The sequence below is a fragment of the Rhinolophus sinicus genome, chromosome 16 (assembly GCF_057876585.1).
Source record: "Rhinolophus sinicus isolate RSI-liver-muscle chromosome 16, RSI-T2T, whole genome shotgun sequence".
NCBI classification, from domain to species: domain Eukaryota; kingdom Metazoa; phylum Chordata; class Mammalia; order Chiroptera; family Rhinolophidae; genus Rhinolophus; species Rhinolophus sinicus.
The window spans coordinates 31,608,468-31,627,377 of record NC_142516.1 but is presented as its reverse complement, the minus strand read 5'-3'; the positions used below and the strand labels follow the sequence as shown (position 1 = coordinate 31,627,377).

The 18,910-nt window shown below is 43.8% G+C and overlaps 1 protein-coding gene across 3 annotated transcripts in view; it reads left to right on the top strand.

Moving 5' to 3' along the window:
- Positions 1 to 6,516, top strand: part of RECK (reversion inducing cysteine rich protein with kazal motifs) — a 64,535-nt gene extending 58,019 nt beyond the window's left edge. For all 3 annotated transcript variants that reach the window (XM_019729088.3, XM_019729089.3, XM_074330706.2), the window contains 4 exons: positions 1,081 to 1,291; positions 3,001 to 3,074; positions 3,877 to 4,032; positions 4,911 to 6,516. In XM_019729088.3, coding sequence (XP_019584647.3) covers positions 1,081 to 1,291; positions 3,001 to 3,074; positions 3,877 to 4,032; positions 4,911 to 5,132 — 663 coding nt within the window. In that variant the 3' untranslated portion in view covers positions 5,133 to 6,516. The remainder of the gene's footprint in view (positions 1 to 1,080; positions 1,292 to 3,000; positions 3,075 to 3,876; positions 4,033 to 4,910) is intronic.
- The last annotated feature ends 12,394 nt before the right edge of the window (positions 6,517 to 18,910 follow it).

Genomic DNA, 18,910 nt, shown 5'->3' with positions numbered 1-18,910 from the left:
TTCTCCTAACTCTGGAGGACTTGCTCGCTAGTATGTGTACCTTTGCACATCTAGTGTGCAAGCAAGAAAAGAGAGTGGCTTCCTACACCCACTCCTAAGAGAAGACTTTAAAGTTTCATACTGCTGGCATGAACCAGCACTGTTTCCATTTCCCACAGTTCTGTGGGCCTTCACTAGGAAACAAATCAGGAAGAAAGTGAGTTAAAACAGCCAAGAAAAGAGTTTTTTCTCCCCACTCTTCCCAATGAAGTCCGTATCGGAGTACTGAAAAGTAATCGAAAATTTCTCTACAACAACAGTGTCTTTTTAACATCAGTTTATCTTTAGATCTTTTAAGGTTGTGGAATCTGTAATCTTGTTAAAAAAGTAACCTCAGTGACACCCGCACTGAGGCTTCCCACATGCACCACTGATCTGTGTGCTTTCCCCTCCCCTGGGGGAATCCCGTCTTTGAGCCCAGCACCCCCTGCCCACAACTAGCTAACATCTGACATGACCTTCTTATTTCCTGGCTTTTATTGTCCGAAAAATCCCTTCTTCAGCTTGTTTCTCTAGGCTTGTTCTCTCTCAGAGCTTATGTTCCAATTGCATTGATATCTGCTGTTGTAAATTCCCAGTCTTCTCTTCCTAGCTACAATTTTTCTCTCACATATTCCTAACCTACCCAATAGATCTAGAGTCTGCCTGCCCCACCAATCTCTCCACTTTTCCTTTTCCTTATCCCTTACCCAGTGTGAAGTGATAAAGCCTCCATATCTGCATGAAGATTGATCTTGTTTTCTTCAAACGGGCACTTCTGGAATAATAGAAGTCTGAGGGAGGAGGGATTTACTCTCATATGGATTCACATGGAGTGAGCATCCAAGTCCCAGAAAGGCTGAGAAAAGCCTCTTCTGTTCATCTTGGGACAGCCCTCTTGCCCCCACCACCATGTTTAGCTCACCTTAGGAGCTTAATTAAGAGGGTCCTCAGAATTGAGACTTTTTTTCCTTGCTGAAAATAGGGAGACCTACTGTGTACTCTTGGTTAGCAAAAGCGCACCATAGAGGTTTCCAGGCTAAGTGATTTATTTGCCCTCAGCCCTTCTGCAGAACCACAGAGCCCATCTGCGGGCATAACGGGGAGACCTACGGTAGCGTGTGCGCTGCCTACTCAGATCGTGTGGCCGTCGATTACTACGGGCCCTGCCAGGCCGTCGGGGTCCTCTCGGAGTACAGTTCTGTCGTGGAGTGTGCTGCTGTGAAGTGCCCTTCACTCGCCACCACTGAGTGCAAACCCATCATCCCACCCGGTAGGCTGGCAATATTTTGGGTGGGGCAGGGGTGGGATTGGGAAGACTTGCTTCTCTACCTCCAGAGAGTGAGTCAGTCACTGAGGAAAAGAGAGCTGACCAGTTTATTTAAATTTTTCAAAAAGTCTTAACCTGGGCCAGCCCGGTGGCTCAGGCGGTTAGAGCTCCGTGCTCCTAACTCCGAAGGCTGCCAGTTCGATTCCCACATGGGCCAGTGGGCTCTCAACCACAAGGTTGCCAGTTCAATTCCTCGAGTCCCGCAAGGGATGGTGGGCTCTGCCCCCTGCAACTAAAATTGAACACGGCACCTTGAGCTGAGCTGCCGCTGAGCTCCCGGATGGCTCAGTTGGTTGGAGTCTGTCCTCTCAACCACAAGGTTGTCAGTTCGACTCCCGCAAGGGATGGTGGGCTGTGCCCCCTGCAACTAGCAACAGCAACTGGACCTGGAGCTGAGCTGCGCCCTCCACAACTAAGACTGAAAGAACAACAACTTGAAGCTGAACAGAACCCTCCACAACTAAGATTCAAAGGACAACAATTTGACCATTGTACCCCAATAAAGTCCTGTTCCCCTTCCCCAGTAAAATCTTTAAAAAAAAAAAAAAAAAAAAGTCTTAACCTGAGCTGATTAGATGCATTACTCTGGATCAACCTTAAAAAACGGTGGATTACCTTAGCTATCATCTGGTCCAGCAGTTTTTAAACAATATGGCAGACTTTTTCCAAGCAAAATCTTACCCCAAACACCAATATGTAAACAGATAAAGCACTATTTAATTACTAAAATTATGGTTATTAGTTCAAATGCATAATGTTTACTTTAAAAAGTATGTGTCATCATAAAGTTAATGAATAAAGAATTAATAATTAATGAAATAATTGAAGTCATTTTGATGAACATAACATTTGAAATTGAGAGAAACAGAAGATAGTTGTCTTAGACTGGACTTAGCATCCAATTGTTTTAGTTGCATAAAATCAAGAAAGTCTTCTTCCATACAGACTGTTATAAGCAGTAACAGTTTTTCAGAACAGCTTACCTTACAATCTCATGCTGTTCAGTTAAACAGAGGTGGCAGAGGAGACCTTACCCCTAGTCTGCACAGAACAGACCAGTCTGGAGTCTGACAAGTTCATTCTTCCATCTATGAATTCATCAAATGTTTATTGAGTTTCCACTGTCTGCCAGATACTCTTAGGCACTGGGGACACAGCAGTGAGCAAAACAAAGCCTCTTATCTCCTGGAGACCGTGTTCTGATATTTTGTTGTGTGGTGTGTTTTTTTAACAGTTTAAAATAATTTAAAAAAATTAAACACTCAATGGAATCCCTGAAACACCTACTCGTTTGTTTTGTAGGCAGAGATCAAAGGCCCAGGGACCACGTGCCCAGGGTCATACAGTGAGTGTTGAGGCAGGGCAGGGGCTAGGCACCATGTCTCTTGAAAGGCCAGCTCTCTCTGTGTTGTCTTACACGGTGCTGCCTCACCCTGAGAAGTGATAGAGGAAGAAAGCAGGGAGGGAAGAAGGATTTGGTAAATGTATAAATTGTAAGATCCAGGTTGATCAGGATACATATGTAGAGTGCAGGAAGGCCCCCTATAATTGTCCTAGAACAAAATGAAGGGTCAGTAATATCGCCAACTATTTTGTGTTCTCTTTGTTTCTAATTCTAATTCTAAACACATGAAATGGTTTCTGTTATACAGGTGCTTGTTGCCCATTATGTGCTGGGATGTTAAGAGTTTTATTTGACAAAGAAAAACTGGACACTATTGCTAAGGTAAATTGCTTCATATGCCAGGTGCTGTTGAAACCTTATTGATAAACTTCTCAGTAATTCGACATAGTAGAATGTGCTGTCCCATTTATAGATGAAGAAGCTGATGTGCAGAGAAGCAACTTGCCCAAAGCTCGTAGTGGTACAGCTCGTAGTAGTCGTGGTGGTAGTAATAGAGCGGGTTTGAATGCAGGCTGCCTGGCTCCCGCTCCTGTGCTCCTTTCCCCCACACCCTGGCTGTGTGGTGACCTTGCTCTCTACATCACAGTCTGGCCTGTTCTTAGAAAAGCTCCCCTCCTGGCACAGTAAGCAGAGTTAGGGCTAGAAGGCAACATCAGGCAGCCAGCGACTGGTGGATGCCCAGAGGGTGGCAGGGCCGCCTGCCCTCGGGTCCGCATTGCTCCAGGGACTGCTTCCAGAGCCAGCCACCATCCTGCGAGAGTTTTGCCCCTTTCCTTTTTCTGTACCATAGCTTTTGCTGCTCACTATTGTGGAGACAAGGGCTCCTGACATGTAGCAGCCAATACTTGCCACTATCTTGAAAAATTACCCCCATTTTTATTAAAACACCTGTATTTTTATAGGAAGACTTTAATTATTTCCTTGTGGTCTCCATCTCAGAACAGTCACTTTTGAAAAAAGCTCTTCTGGTGAGTGTGTTTACTTGGCTACAAAGTTCCACGTCAGGCAAAACCCCATTGAAATGGACTTTGCGGAGCTTCAGAATTCAGTTGGCAGGGCCGCCTGGGCAGGGTAGCAAGGCAGCCCGGACAGGAATAAAGCATTCTGTTTTTTCTCTTTCTAGGTAACAAACAAAAAGCCAATAACAGTTCTGGAAATACTTCAGAAAATCCGCACGCATGTGTCTGTCCCGCAGTGCGATGTGTTTGGATATTTCAGTATCGAATCAGAAATTGTGATCCTGATCGTTCCTGTTGATCATTATCCGAAAGCTTTGCAGGTGGGATTCCACACACATTGTGCAGCCACCTGTCGCTTTGAAGTTGGCGGGCCTGGGAGGGGGTGGGCCCAAACCAGGACGGGTTAGGGTCGGGTGGTGGGGGAATAGAGGCCTTGCGGTCGGGCAGGAGGGAGAAAAGCAGGCAGTCTCCGAGGCTCAGCGCTGCACCAGGTGAGCACTTTCCAAGGTGGCCGAGGCCTGCTACACATTTGACAGCAGAATGCTAAGGAGTGGGGGACGGAGAGGTTGAGAGCTGTGACTCAGAAGTATGCAGAGATGAGCTATCTGCTCATCATACAGACAGGCAGCTGAGGCCCAGCGGCAAGGCCGTGACACAGGTCAGGAGTGACAAAGCAGAAGAGACTCCTGACCCTTGAGGGCTGTGCTCCCACTGGGGAGGAGGAGCCCGCTGGAGCCGGCCTTGTGGGCCCTAGTTTTTTCCCTCAATAATCTCACGGTGAACCTCATTCATGTAGGTCCAAGTTTCAGCATCAAAATAGTAAGGGCTCAAGTGAAGGGGATGAATACAAGCGGCCTATCAACTGCCATCATTAGAAAGCTCATGAAGTCGCATTGGTTTCCTCCTGATGTGTAAATAGGCATTGAAAGTCCATTCCATGTCTAACATGATTACGTCTAAGTGTGGGTAAGCGATGAAAGGATTGTGAGAAAAGAGAGGGCAGTGGCATTGTGGATCATTTCTTTTCCGGTTTGATTTCCATTGGTGCTGTTATTATGCACTAAATAAAGACTATAACTAAGTGTTACTTTGGCTGAGAAAAGGACAACACTTTGTTGGGACATGTGTGAAATTTGACTTGACCTTTTCACAGGTTCTGTGGTTTTATATTAAAAAGAATCTGATTTTCCTGTCCCAGATTGAGGCCTGCAATAAAGAAGCAGAGAAGATCGAATCCCTTATCAACTCCGACAGCCCTACTCTGGCGTCCCATGTCCCTCTCTCTGCTCTCATAATTTCCCAGGTACAGGTCTCCAGCAGCGTGCCATCGGCCGGCATCGGGGCCAGACCTCCCTGCCACTCTTGCCTCTTCCTCCTCAGCCTGGGCCTCGCCTCGCTCATGGTCTGGACACATAACTGACTGCCCAGGAAAAATGCAAAATGTTCCTCAATCGACTTTTTCTACCTTGTGAAAGATACAGGACTGCTGGTTTGTAGTTGAATTATAGCCAAATAGAAGCACTTGTCATCTCTGCTCACCACACAGTATTGTTTTTAATCCGCTAATATTAGTAGGATTTTTATTTTGTTTTTACAAATGTTAAAATATAGTCTTCCAAATACTAATGAAAAGAGGATATTTCTTTCCGGTGGATTACTGCTTTACAAGTTACATTTTGCTCATCAGATGGGTCCCCCTCTAAGACATATTCAATGTCACCGATAAGTGAGATTTTATCAGTCACTTTTTAGACAGATAACTCACTTTACCATGGGCTTTACCATGAACTTCATTTCAGAGTTCCTATAAGTATTAAGAGGCCCCTGGTGTGTGTGTTTACAGATAATCACTCTGTCTAGAAGCTGGGGGTCGTAGTGCAGAGCCACTGGCATTAGAGTATGAAATAGAGATAAAGCATCTTTGGAATTATCACGTGGATCATCAGAAACATTTAACTTACAGAAATTTAATTCAGGAACCCATCCATTGTGGTAAGCAAAAGCAAGCTAACTAAATGGCACTCTGATATACTGTAAATGACAGTCTCGTTGGTTATGAACGTGTGTCTGTGACTTTTGTGAAAGGGAGAAATTATATCGAATCAAAGCATCGTGCATTGTGCATCTTTATATTAACCAGATATATATTTTTTTCGGTATTCATCCGAGTTAAATTTAGAGTTTTTAAACATCAATCTTTAAACCAATTGCTGCTACTTATATAATTGCCAAAAAATGAAATAATTAGTAGTTCATGTAAATAATACATGATTTTTCTATTTTATTATGAAGGTGAATAGCCATATTTGTAAAGTGACAATCATGTGTGTTAACCCAATACTTTCCGTTCATGAAGACACATTTGCTTTTTGTGACATGCACAGTGTAGATAAGTGTTCTGTCTGACTTTTTGATATAGAATTATAAAGAGTTATGGTTTATATATTTAAAAATGTCAATCTAAGTATTAAAATGTTTGCATGTTGTCTAAGAAATTGAATACTTTGAATGTGTTTCACAGTTTGAAATAAGCTATTCAGTGTAATACTTCTTATTTGTATGCACCTAAACTTAGATTTTACATGAAGTATTTTTTTCAGTATTATATGTACCCTCTGAAATATATAAGAATATGCTCATTATACCAAAATGTTGTTTAAAAGTGGGCACTTAATCTTTCAGAATTCCTCAATGCTGATGTAGCATGTTTGTTGCAATTGCTTTTTTTATATAAATGTCTTTAATGCAATATACTGGAAAGCTTTTCTATTTTAATAAAAATAATTTTTATATGGTTATGTGTACTTCCAGGCAATGTAGACATTTAAAATGAAACCACTGGTCACTCTTGGGTGAGCTGTGTCCTTCGTTCTGGATTAAGAAGTTATGGGAGTGTTATTATTCCAAGCCAGGGGCCCTGGGAAAGTGGGGCAGTTGGAACAGAACTGGTCAGACTAGACCCAGGCATGACCAGAGGGCAGGCAGTAGCAGAACGTCAAGTACGAAGACCCCAGCTTTAGGCCTTCAGGACCGAGAAAGCTTCAAGCCCTCCAAGACTGAGGAACCCTGCGTTGGGCGTGATATTCCAGCTCCAGGGTACCTCCTGGGCACTGAGAATTTAGGACTATGGAGACGGGCCTGTTGATCGGGGCCTGAGAGGTTCTGTCACTCAGCTGAGGCTAAGGCCCCAAAACCTCCATGGATGACAACAGCAGAGGCTCACATCTGGTTCCCACCATATGTCCACTGTGGGTCAGCTGCACTTCTCTACATCATCTTCATTCTGAGCTCCATTCCATGTCCTCGCAAAAGGGATGAAAGCGACACAGAGAACCACAACTGGCCCTGAGGTCTTTGCTCAAAAGTGTCACTGTCATTTCTGCCTACGCCCAAGCAAATCACATGGCCACCCCTGAGTTTGAAAGGTAGGGATGTATAATCTGGGGTGTGTGTGGTGTGGAGGGGAGAAGGTGGCAGGAAAAGAGCTGGGGGAGGGACCATGGGTATTTTGAACAATATGTAATACAGCCTACCACAGAGGTTCTTTCTCAGGATAGGAAAACAGCCAGGGCTGACTGAATTTTTCATTAGAAAAGCAGTAGAAATTTCATGGTCTGGGAAGGAAAGAAGAGAAATGAGAGAGATGCTTGGGTTTCGAGCAGAGGGTATATCGAGGGGGATAAAAATCTAAAGGTTGTCCTGCTCTGAGGACACAATCATGAGAACTCCAAAGACGGTTATGGGCAAAACGCCCAGGTCAGGTCAGGTCAAGGAAATCATGCTCCTCACTTGCCAGCGACTGTGGTGAGCACACCAGGCTGCCATGTGGACGATTGTGGGTGGCTTCCCAGCGTCAGAGCAGAATGTGGCCCCTGCTGCATGGCTCCCCAGCATTCTGCCCAAGGCCAAGTGAGTCAGCCTGGGAGAGGTCTTGAATCAAGATCCTGTGGGAGACGACTGGGGCTATGGGTTAGGGCAGGAGGGAGAAGCGAGGTTTCCGTGCCCCTATAGTTTTTCCAGGGCCTGGAAATCCAGGAGACAGCAGTTCTGCAGGAGGAGGACAATTTAGAAGGTTAGGTAAGTGCATGAAAAGTGGGCTTCAGAGAAAGAGTCAGAAGGCCCCTACGATCATGGTTCATGAAACCAAGAAACTGGAAAACATGAAATAGCTCCCTGTCCAGTCCACAGACAGTTATTGGGCAGGAATAGTCCCCAAGATGGTCATAGGCCTGGCTTGGGTCACATACCCACATCTGTGACAGAGAAGGAAAGTTAGGGAGCTTCAGCCCCACCTAAACCAGGTAGAATGGATTTCTTACAGGAAATAACTCCTTTCCTAGAAGAAGCCTTCTGTTAGATGTATCCTCGAGGGAATGCACATCTCAAGCCAATTCAGCCTGTGCACCCAGCAGTGTCCCACCCTCAGGCTGGGCACATACCCAGAGGTATTGTACTCATCAACCCCCAGAGCCCTGTAACAACCAATGGAGTGCCTTATGTAACTGACCTATTAAAAAGGGGAATTTTCCAAATTGACTGATAATAACTGTTATACCCAGAGCAACAGAGACGAGACTGTGATGAGTGCAGAAAATTTAAATCAGTACAAAAGGAAGCAGGCCAACTTTTGGAAGACCGTTTCCCTCCTGGATGCCCTTCTCCAGAGCCAGCTCTACCGGGGAGCTTCCCAAGGGCTCCAGGGCAGAGGACCCAGGCTTAAGACTCGATTGTCACAGGTGGTCTTTCCTAAGTCATTTTTCTGTCGGCCAGGGACAGCAATGCATGTCATTTATGCCACCAAATCCTCATTGTGTGTCCATGGTAAAGCGACCACAGCTCTGTCCTCATGGTCTCCTGGAGGCTGTCTCAGCTCCAAGCTGAGCTTCAAGTACAGTGTTCTAAGCAAGCAAAGGGACGAGAGCCATACTGCCTTCTTTTGCAGCCAGTGCCTCTTAGGAGTAAGAAAAGTATTTCTCAGAAATCCCCTTACCAGCCATCCCTTTCACCTCCTTGGCCAGGACCAGGTTGTATTCCCACCACTGACCAATTACTGGCCAAGGGGAGCAGGTTGGCCGTAGCTGGCTAGTCCGGCACTGCACACACTGCTGCCCAAACCAAGTCAAGGTTCAGGAGGGCAAGTAAGAATGCTGAGGCCACCAACAGCACCTGCCATAAGAAGGAAACAGGTTTATTACAGTCTCAACTTGTTAGAGTATAAATATGGAAACAGTTGTATTCTTCTAATAAATGCCCCCAGCTGTGCTAGATGGACCCTGTTTCCAGCTAGGTAATGGAACCCCAGAGCCACATCTTTGGTTCCATAACTTTACTTACCTCCAGTTACTTAAATAGCCTCATCTCATTTCATTGCTCAGGCCTCTTTCCTGGTTATTTTAAAATTTCAATTCCATATCCAACGCAAAGGCCTCCTGTGCCCCCTCCAGCTGAGGCTAGATGAGTGACTAGTAGCTGAGAGTGGACAGGGATGGGAGGTATGGTCTCTTTGCCCCAAACATAGGCAAGGCTCACTGCTCAGTGAATCTGAGCTTCATTCACATGGTGTCACTATGGCATCAGTCAGAGACAGTCATTAGGATGTCTGCAATACCAGCTGTGGGATATTCCTTTCTAGTAAGAAAGGGTGTCAACTAAGAGCTACAGAGTGCCATTGTCCTCCGTTAGGATTCGCCTGTACAAGATACTAGGAGTAGGTCACACAATGGCACAGACAACATGCACGGAGGTGTAAGGAGGAAGGGAAGTCTTACAAGAAGACAGAGGCTTTTTAGGGTTTGATGTGAGCTGGGCCTGGTAGAAACGGAGGATGTGCCCGATGGCTTTGAGGAAAGGCATTCTGGGCAGAGGGTCCGGCCGGGCGAGAGTACAGGGCTGTCTGGGTCCTCACTGGTAGAACAGTGGCACTAACAAGTTGGAAGGGGTGGTGACAGGAGGTGTAAGGAAGATCGGACATGCCAGCCTAGAATGCCAGGCCAGAGTGGCATCTAAAACTCTGCCCTTGCCCGTCCATCTATACTGACTGACCTAGGTGGCCCTAGTTTACATGGAACTGTGTACATCAAATTTCAGTGTCGTAAGAAACCTTTGAGATCATTCATGGATCTCGTTACCAGGCTGTGCTTCCGTTCCCTCCATCCTGTGAACACCCTACACACGACTGAGGAAATATTAACTGAGCCAGGCTGGGTGCCAGGCTTCCCCTGGGCCTCGTCCTCTCCCTCAGGGGTCAGCCTGGGTCTGTTTCCACTCCACTGTGGAAAGAAAGTTACCTGCCAGCAACACTGATGACCTTGACAAAAAATCCAGAGAAAACATTGTATTTTCCTTTATATGATTGAATGATTTTCCTTCAGACCCCGGCTGGTGGGAGTCAACATACTCCCGCAGAGGACACTCCTATTTCTCAAAGGGACAGAAGTACCTGCTCCGGGAGCCTTCTCCCTCTCCCAGCTGCTGAAGGGGCTTGAGTTGTGTGCTTTGTCAGTGGGGGGAAAGGGAAAGCAGAGGGGTCATTCCTAGGGACATTTCTTTCCCCAATCCAGCGATCTTGGAGCTGGAGGGGGTGGGTTCCACTCTGTACATAGAGGGAAACAGATCCACAGAGCAGAATTACTAGCCCAAGTTCCCACAGTAAGTCAGGGCAACGCCAAGGCCTGCAGCCAGGTCTGGACTTTCCCTGGCACAAGGCAGCTGGGCAGGATGAGTGCTTCTCGGGGATGGCACCAGCCATGTGGGAGTGCTCCACGAAGGTGAGTACCAGGGGTGGGCCGAGTGGAATAGGTTCAACATTAGGTCAGAATGACACGGCAGGTGCTGGGTGCCGTCTGACTATTAGACAGAACCAAAGAGCAATAGGAATCATAAAAGTAATGGACACATCTGCCTAGCACTTGCTATATTTTTTCATCTTGTTCTCTCCCTGGCCCAGAGGAAAATGGTGCACGGAGAGAACAAACGCAAATTCTAATATCAAGTTACGTTCTCAGGAAGTTAGGCTGGTGGGGGGTAAGGGTAAGGTGGAAGCCTTCACATGGGGAAGCATCTTAACACCCTTGCCACACAGCTCCACCCACTCTTTCTTTTTTCCCAAACTGTATTGTCTTCTCATTATAAAACTAACGGTTACATTTCCTCAAATACCTGGAAATATAAACAAAGGAAAAAGTCACCCAGAGTGCACCTTCCGCCCCCTGACTCTACCAGTGAGTGCAGAATCCTTCCAGAGCCTTCTCTGTATCTAACTGGGGCAGGGTCCCTCCTCTGTCTACATGGAGGCCGAGGTGGTTACCTCAGTGCCCTGTGAGGGGAAGTTCAGGAACATGGTTTCGTATTTTGGGTGGTGTCTGCTGGTTGGCACTTCCCTTCCTGTTGGTTCACAGGTGGAAGCCCATCGTGGCCAGAACCCCATGAGTTAATCAGGCAAAGCACCACCTCACCTGTGCCCCAGACCAATCTCTCACTGAACTCTGCTGGAGATGTGAGCGGTTGCTTTAACTGAGAGGTAGAGTAAGCATTTATGTTTGGTCAGGGCCCAGCAGGAAAATAGGTGGCCCACACAAATTAAGATAATTTGAGGAAGGCTTAATAAAGCGACTGAGTACATAGGTGTGAGCAGGTGTAAGAAACCACAGGAAGCATGCAGGGTGTGAGCTACAACATGGGGCTGCCAGCGCCTCTAAGTCCAAAGTGGTGAGGTGGGCTCCAGAACCTAAGGCAAGTGCTACAAGGAGCAGACATGTCCTCCCTCCTTCCCTTGGGTCTCCTCCCGTTGCTGAACCCAGTTGGAAACCAGAGGACAAGGGAGGCTGTTGTGATAACTATGCAGGTCAGCCTTCCTGGCAGAGAGTAAGTTAAAGGAAGGAAGTGGAGCAAAAAGCAGATACCAGCACCGCAGGCCAGGGCAAAGCCAAGTAAGAGAAGCAGGAGATGTGACCTGATCTGCTAGTCATTCCAGCACACTTCCCATGATGGGCAAGGCCTCTTGGTTTGAACTTTTGGAGATGTTCCACTGAGCACCCCTTCCTTCCGGACATCACTCAGCCTCCTCAGTTCCTCTTCATCTTCTCTCCCAGCCCGTCCGCATGCCCACATTTTACAGACTCTCCCCCCAGCTCCCTGAGAACCCCCACCCCTCCCAACCTAGAAAGGAGCCCAGGCCCTCTGCCCCTTCTTGAGTCACACAAACATGGCCCTCAGGTTATAGTGCTTTAGACTAGAGCAGAACTACAGGCTGAACTGGTTCAGGCTATGGCAGAAACTTCCATCTGCTCAGGCTTTGCTGGCTCTGAAGTGGAAGACCAGACTCTGGCCGAAGAGTCTGGTCTAGTGAAGTAAGTCTATACTTGGGTGCTTTGAAAATGGGTTGTTGTTGTTGCTATTGTCAACATTTCCCCAATGATATATTCTAACTGATTATTGATGCTATGTAAAAAAAAGTTATTGATTTTTAAAAATATTTTTCTTGAACCTGGCTGTCATTAAATTTTTTTTACATTAATTTAACAGATTTTTCTTAGGTTTTTCCAGGGAGGAACCATAATGAAAACTCTGCTCTTCCTTTTCTAGTATTTATACTTCTTATCTCTTTTTGTTGTTCTGGAATTGGCTAAAACTCCCAGAGCAATGTTGAATAACAATGGTTATAGCCAGAAAACTTATTATGCTCTTAATTTTAATGGGAATGTCCCATTGTTGTATGTTAAGCATTACATGTTTTACTACATGTTTTACTGTCATGCTTTTATTCTGCTAAGGTAAAGTAAAAAAAAAAAATTTTTTTAACTCAATAATAGATATTGAATTCTAACATATTTTCAGCACTCACATTATATTGTCCTTTGACTTATTAACATTATAAGTTGTGAATATATTTCTTAATATTAAACCATCCTTGAAATAAATTTTATTTGGTTATGATCTATTATTCAAGTAATACACTGCTAGATTCAATATGTTGATATTTTATGTAGGATTTTGGTATTTATATTCATAAATGACGTTGCACTATGGTTTTTTTTGTATTTGCTATATTTTTCAGGTTTTGGAATCAGGATCATTGTAGCTTCATGAAATAAACAGGGGAGGTTTTCTACACTTTAGAGCATGTAAATAGTACCAGAATCATCTGTCTCTCTAAGGTTTGATAGAACTTGCCTGCAAACCTATCTGGGTCCAACTCTACTTAGGTAAGCAGTGATATTTTCCTTTTTTTATTTTTTTATTTTATGGCTATATCTGTTCATTTAGATTTTTTTCATCTTAAATAAATCTTAGTAATTTGTACTTCCCTAGAAAATTGCCCAATTCAGAAAAACTACTAGTAGAGAGTTGCAATACTTTCCTGAACACTCCTAAAAAGAGATTATATCCCTTTTTTATTACTAATGTGGTATATTTGAGTTTTCTCTCCTTTTAGACATTTTTTATTGATTTGATTTTGTAGAGATTTATCTACTTGATATGTCTTCCAACTCTAGGATGTATTTTTCAATTCTGCTCTTTTCTGTTTTCTAATGTATAATTTTCTGGTTTTATCTATATTAATTTCTTTATTCAAATAATTTTCTTTATTTCTTTTTTTCTTTTAATTTTCAAACACTTTATTATGGAAATTTCAAACCTACATACAATTTTAAAGTGACAATCCATATACTCACCTTCTAGATTCTACAATGAACATTTTGCTGTTTGCTTTGTCACTTTTACCCATCTCTCCTTCTACTATCCATCCATCTTACATGTGTTTCAAAGAAAGTTGAATTCATTTTTTTACGCATATCAAAGTAAGTTGTAAACATCAATACATTTCACCCCTAAACACTTGGGCATTCATTCATTAACTACAGTTCAATATTTGTTTATGGTTCTTTAATTTATGTTTTGTAATTTGTCTAGCTCCTTAAATCCAACACTTAGTTTCTTTTTCCCTTTTAACATAAGTAGTATAACAATATTTAAGATATATTGACTATCAATCGTGTTTCAAGCCACTTTAGGGTTTTGTTTTGTTTTTAATCAAAGATCAGGGACAGTCTTCTCCCTCCAGGCCCAAAATTGGGAAATAGATTATTTTTATTATGTCAGTACAGGTAAGATTTAGAATTCTAAGATATATGTCTTAGTCAGTTTGGGTTGCTATAACAAAATACAATAGACTGAGTGGCTTATAAATAGCAGAAATTTATGTCTCACAATTCTAGAGTCTAGAAGTCTGCGATGAGGATGCCCGCATGGTCAGGTTCTGGTGAGAACCCCCTTCTGGGTTGTAGACTGCCAACTTCTAGTTGTGTCCGCCCATGGTGGAAGGGGAGAGCGAGCTCTCTGGGGCCTCTTTTATAAGAGCACTAATCCCATTCATGAGGGCTCCATCCTCATGACCTAATCACCTCCTAAAGGCCCCATATCCAAAGACCATCATATTGGGGATTAGACTTCAACATGTGAATTTTAGGGGGACACAAACATTCAGTCTATAGCAATACACATACCAGTAAGAAGGGATTTTCATTAAAGTCCTTTATTTTCAAATCAAGGAAGTATTAAGTAATAATAAGTCACTATCTACACATTTTAACGGCCCTCTGATAGTGAAACTTCTGTCCTTACTGGTTTCTGAGCTCTGGGCGGAGTCAGATAAGCCTCCTTTCTTAGGAAGGGAACAATAAAAGGCTTATCGACAGTTCAGCTCTGTGTTCATGACCTCATGACAAGTTCTTTCCCTTCTACCTCTTGCTTATCCAAGATTAACAGTGATGTCACCTAACTACAGCTTTTATTTCTTATTTAGAGCTCTGAGAGATGAAGTTGGTCTGTACACTAACAGGAATAGTATACTACAAATCATCAAAATGTGACAGCTAGCAAACACTCCATGCTCAGTTATATCTGACATCTATTATCTCATGGGATTAGAACAGGCTGAACCTTGTGTTTCATTCTCTTTTACTGACAGCTCCCACTGGAACAATTGTCATGTGACAAATGGCCAATAATGACCAAGAAAGTTCCTGGACCACTTTTTCATGATAGTCCAAGGTTTCCTTTCATATAAGCATAGTATCAAGTTCTTTAAAAGCTCTGTCTCATGTAATTCTCACAACCTCTGTATGAAGCAAATAGTATTAACACTGTTTACAGTTGATGTAACTAAGTCTTAAAGAGATTAAATAATTTCTCCAAGGTTACATGGCTGATAAGTAGTAGAGCAGGGACAGTTTGAACCCAGGTCTAACTCAAAGCTTATGTTCATATTTATTATACAGTGTATTTGCCTCTGAGTACAGCTTTGGCTTCATCCCATATATTTTCCAACAACAGTAATAAAGAGAGCATAACCTGGTAAAATAAGGATATTTCTGCCAAGATTTTTTTCTCTTGCTTTTCTAGTCCTTCCATGTCCTTCTACTCATTGAGCTATTATGAATTTTTTTTATTCCAAAAAAACATCTGCAGATCAAGAGCGAGAACCTGAAGGGCTTCAAGCATACTTTGTACCTTAAACCATACTTTGGGGAAGAATTCGTAACGATAGAAGAGCTTAGAACATTCTGGGGAAATAGATACAGAATAGAAACAAAATTTCCCCTTCTGAAAAGGAAGACATGGTAAACATTTGCTGTGTTTTGGCTGTTCAGCATGTAGAGAAATCTGTATACAAGTGTAAAAGATCTTGTACCTAACTATGGATGGTGAAGGGGTGCAGACAGTCCTCTGTTCTCTTTCTGAAAGCTTATGTGACCCAGGATCAGCCAAACAGATGCTCCTACCCAAGAATCTGAGTCTGGAGGAGTTGACCCAGGGGTGTGGAGAGGAGCCGAGAAAGACTGTAGAATGCTTGAATATTTATCCCCAAGAGACTAAAGTAGATTTAATTGAGTTTCCTTCAATATGCAAGTTTAAGTTTTCTACCATCGGCCGAATTTTGCCTTGATCTATACAGAGGAACAAAGACAACTTTTTACATATATAAATTGTAACCGTGAAATATTACACAGACAAAAATAAGTGACATTTAAAGAGTGCTTTTTAAGTGTCATCTCATTTAATCTGAAAAAATATATATATCCTCCTCTAAGATAGGTACTACTGTCTTCATTTCAAGCACCTGGATCAGAATCACAGTTGGTAGACACCAGAGCCAGTACTTGGACCAGAGTCACATGACTTCAAGTCCATGCCCCATGCTCTTAACCGAGTATTCTAATTGTCGTGTAGTTCTGAATATCTGTTTCAACTTTGCCTTCATTTACATTGTTGATTCATGAACATTGGACTCAGGGCCAGCAGCACTATAACTCATGCCTGAACGAAGCTTATCTAACATATGTTTTCTCCAGAAGGCATACCTCAGGCTTCTTGCACTGAGGAACACGAAACAGCACTTCACTTGGGGGCCACTTTAAACAGTAAAATCACCACCACCACCACCACCACCAATAAAAAGCAAAATGCATGGCACTAGACTGTGAAGAGGACATTTATTTACAATATGAGAGCTAAAACAAGAAGAGTGTCTCCCTGTTCAGCTTCACCTGGGAACTTGTGTGTTGGGCAGCTGAAATTTTTTACTGCTCTGCACATGTCCTCAAATGACCGTGAAAGCATTGCAAGTGTTGATTTTAGGGTTACTAATAAATCTTAGTCAGTAGGTGGATTCGTAAATACAGAATACGTAAATAATGAGGAGCAATTGTATTGATTAGCCTCTAGAAGACGTAAATTACCAATACAGACAACAAAAGGATAACAAAATATTATCAAAAACTTTATGCCTATAAATTCCACCACTTAAATGAATGAAATGGACACATTCTTTATAAGATACAAGTTACCAAAGCTCACTCAAGAAGAAATAGATGATCTAAATGGTTCTGTATCTATTAATAAAGTTGAATCTGTAATTTAAAACCTTCCATCTCCCCCAAAAAATGAAAAACAAAAACACCTCAATGCCTAGATGAATTTGTTGATAATTTGTAGCAAATATTTAATAAAGAAATAATACTAATTTTATACAAACTCTTCCAGAAAATAGAGGAGAGAACCCTCCCCAACTTCTTTTATAAGACCAGCATCACCCTGTTGCTAAATCTGAGACATCATAAGAATAGAAAACTAAAAAAGAGCAACACCCCAAAAAACATACCTGAGAGAGATTAAAGGAAATTTAGATAAAAACAAAGATACACCATGCTGATGGGTCAGCAAACTCACTTTTGTTAGGAGATCAGTTCTCCCCAGATTTATTTATAAATTCCAGGCAATGCTAATGAAAATCCCAGCAGGCTTTTTGTTTGTTTTACAGTAATCAACAAGCTGATTCTAAAATTTACATGGAAATGCAAAGAATACAAAATGGACAAAACAACTTTGAAAAGAAAAAAAAGAGCAGGAGGATTTACACTACCTGATTTTAAGACTAACATAAAGCTGCAGTAATCTAGACAGTGTAGTACAAGTGTAAAAATACATGTGCAGATCAATGGAATGGAATAGACAGCCCACATATATTGGGCCAACTGGGAAAGAAAAATATTTTCAAGAAACAATACTGGATCAACTGGATAGTCATATGCCAAATAAGAAAAGAAAGAGAGTGTCAATCCTGACTTCATACCACACACTGTAACCAAAATGAATGTAAGAGCTAAAACTGTAAAACTTCTAGAAGAAAACAGAGAACCTTTTCATCATCTTGGAATAGGTAAAGAGTTCTTAAATAGGACATACAGCAAAGAAGAAATGATAACTTAGGTCAAATGCTCTTTGTGTCTGATCTTTGTTGCCGTCACTCTTGTCTTGGTCTGCTGCTTGGGCACCGGCTATGACCATCTGGGCAGTGACGCCCCCTCCAACCAGCCCACTGCCCTGTCGGGGGCAACTTTGACACTACCCTAACTCCATTCAGGACACTATACCTGCCATGTGCTGGCTGCGAAGGCCAGCTCTACGGCCCACAGACTCCAAAGATGCCACTAAGTTCAGATTTTGTCCTGCACCCACTCTGGGGCCTTCTCTCACCTCAGCCCTCACCTCTGTACAAGGAGATGTAAGTGCAACTTGGTTCCCAGATGGGCTTCCCTCTGCATGCAGTGAGTGGCTCCACTGTGCTCAGCTGTCTCCACCCATGCATGGCCTTGAAGTTTTGATTAAGTGGAAACTGCTTTCTAGAGATTCTAGAGGTGGTATGGAATTCTTCCACCTTGGTTCATTTGGTCATTTCAATAGGGATTTGTTGGCAAAATGGGAGAGGGAATTGAATATAAGGGGTTAGATCCCCACCCAGCACCAGAAGTTCCTTCTGATTCAGGATGGGCCACTCTTTCTAACCCTCTAACACTGAAAGTACTAAAATCTAGTAAGTGTGTTTGCCTGATGTAGTGGGAGGGAGTAGGCAGGGCAGTACCTAGCCTTACTGTTGCTTATAATCAGCAGGTCAGTTCACTTTGGTACCCATTTATTGAAAGGTCTTAAAATTAGCTTCCTCTAATAACCGTTTACTGAGCCCCTTTGCCGGTAAGGAGTTATTCTGAGGGTAACCCCACAGGTGACCCAGGCTATGCCTTCATGCCAGTGTTCTGCTCACACAGGGGCCAGACCATGACTGAGACCAAGTCTCCCCAGTGCCTGGTGTGTACTGACCACTGCCCCCAAGGTCAGGAAAGGCCAGGGCCTCTGTAGGTCGAGGATTCCAAGGCCTTGAGGGATGGGTGGGACTTCAAAGGGCAGAGATGAACCAGCATTCCATGTCCAACCTAGACTCGCACCAGAGGGTGTGTCCTGGGACATGCCCTTTGGAGCCCGGTATCACTGGGGAGGGGAAGGCGACACACTCGGGGCTGAGGCCGGGAGAGCACCGACCCCTGGTGATGGGGGGCGGAACTGTCTATCCGGCCGCCACACAGAAACTGCTGTCCGAGCAGTGCGTCAGCCGCTAAGTAGCTACTGGGAACATGATGGGAGGCGCGGGAAGGACACTGCTCCGGACTGAGATCCGGGAGGCCGCGGGCTCCCGGTCGGCACCTGGAGATCCCCGGACAATCGCTGGGGTCCCTACACCGGCGAGTTCTCTGGAGCTGGGAGGGGAGGCTCGCCTAGCGCGGGATGCGCGGCGCCTCCTCCGGGTAGCCGGAGGGGTGGCTCCGGGCGCCTCTGCCAGCAGCTGCTGCTGCCTTATAAGGC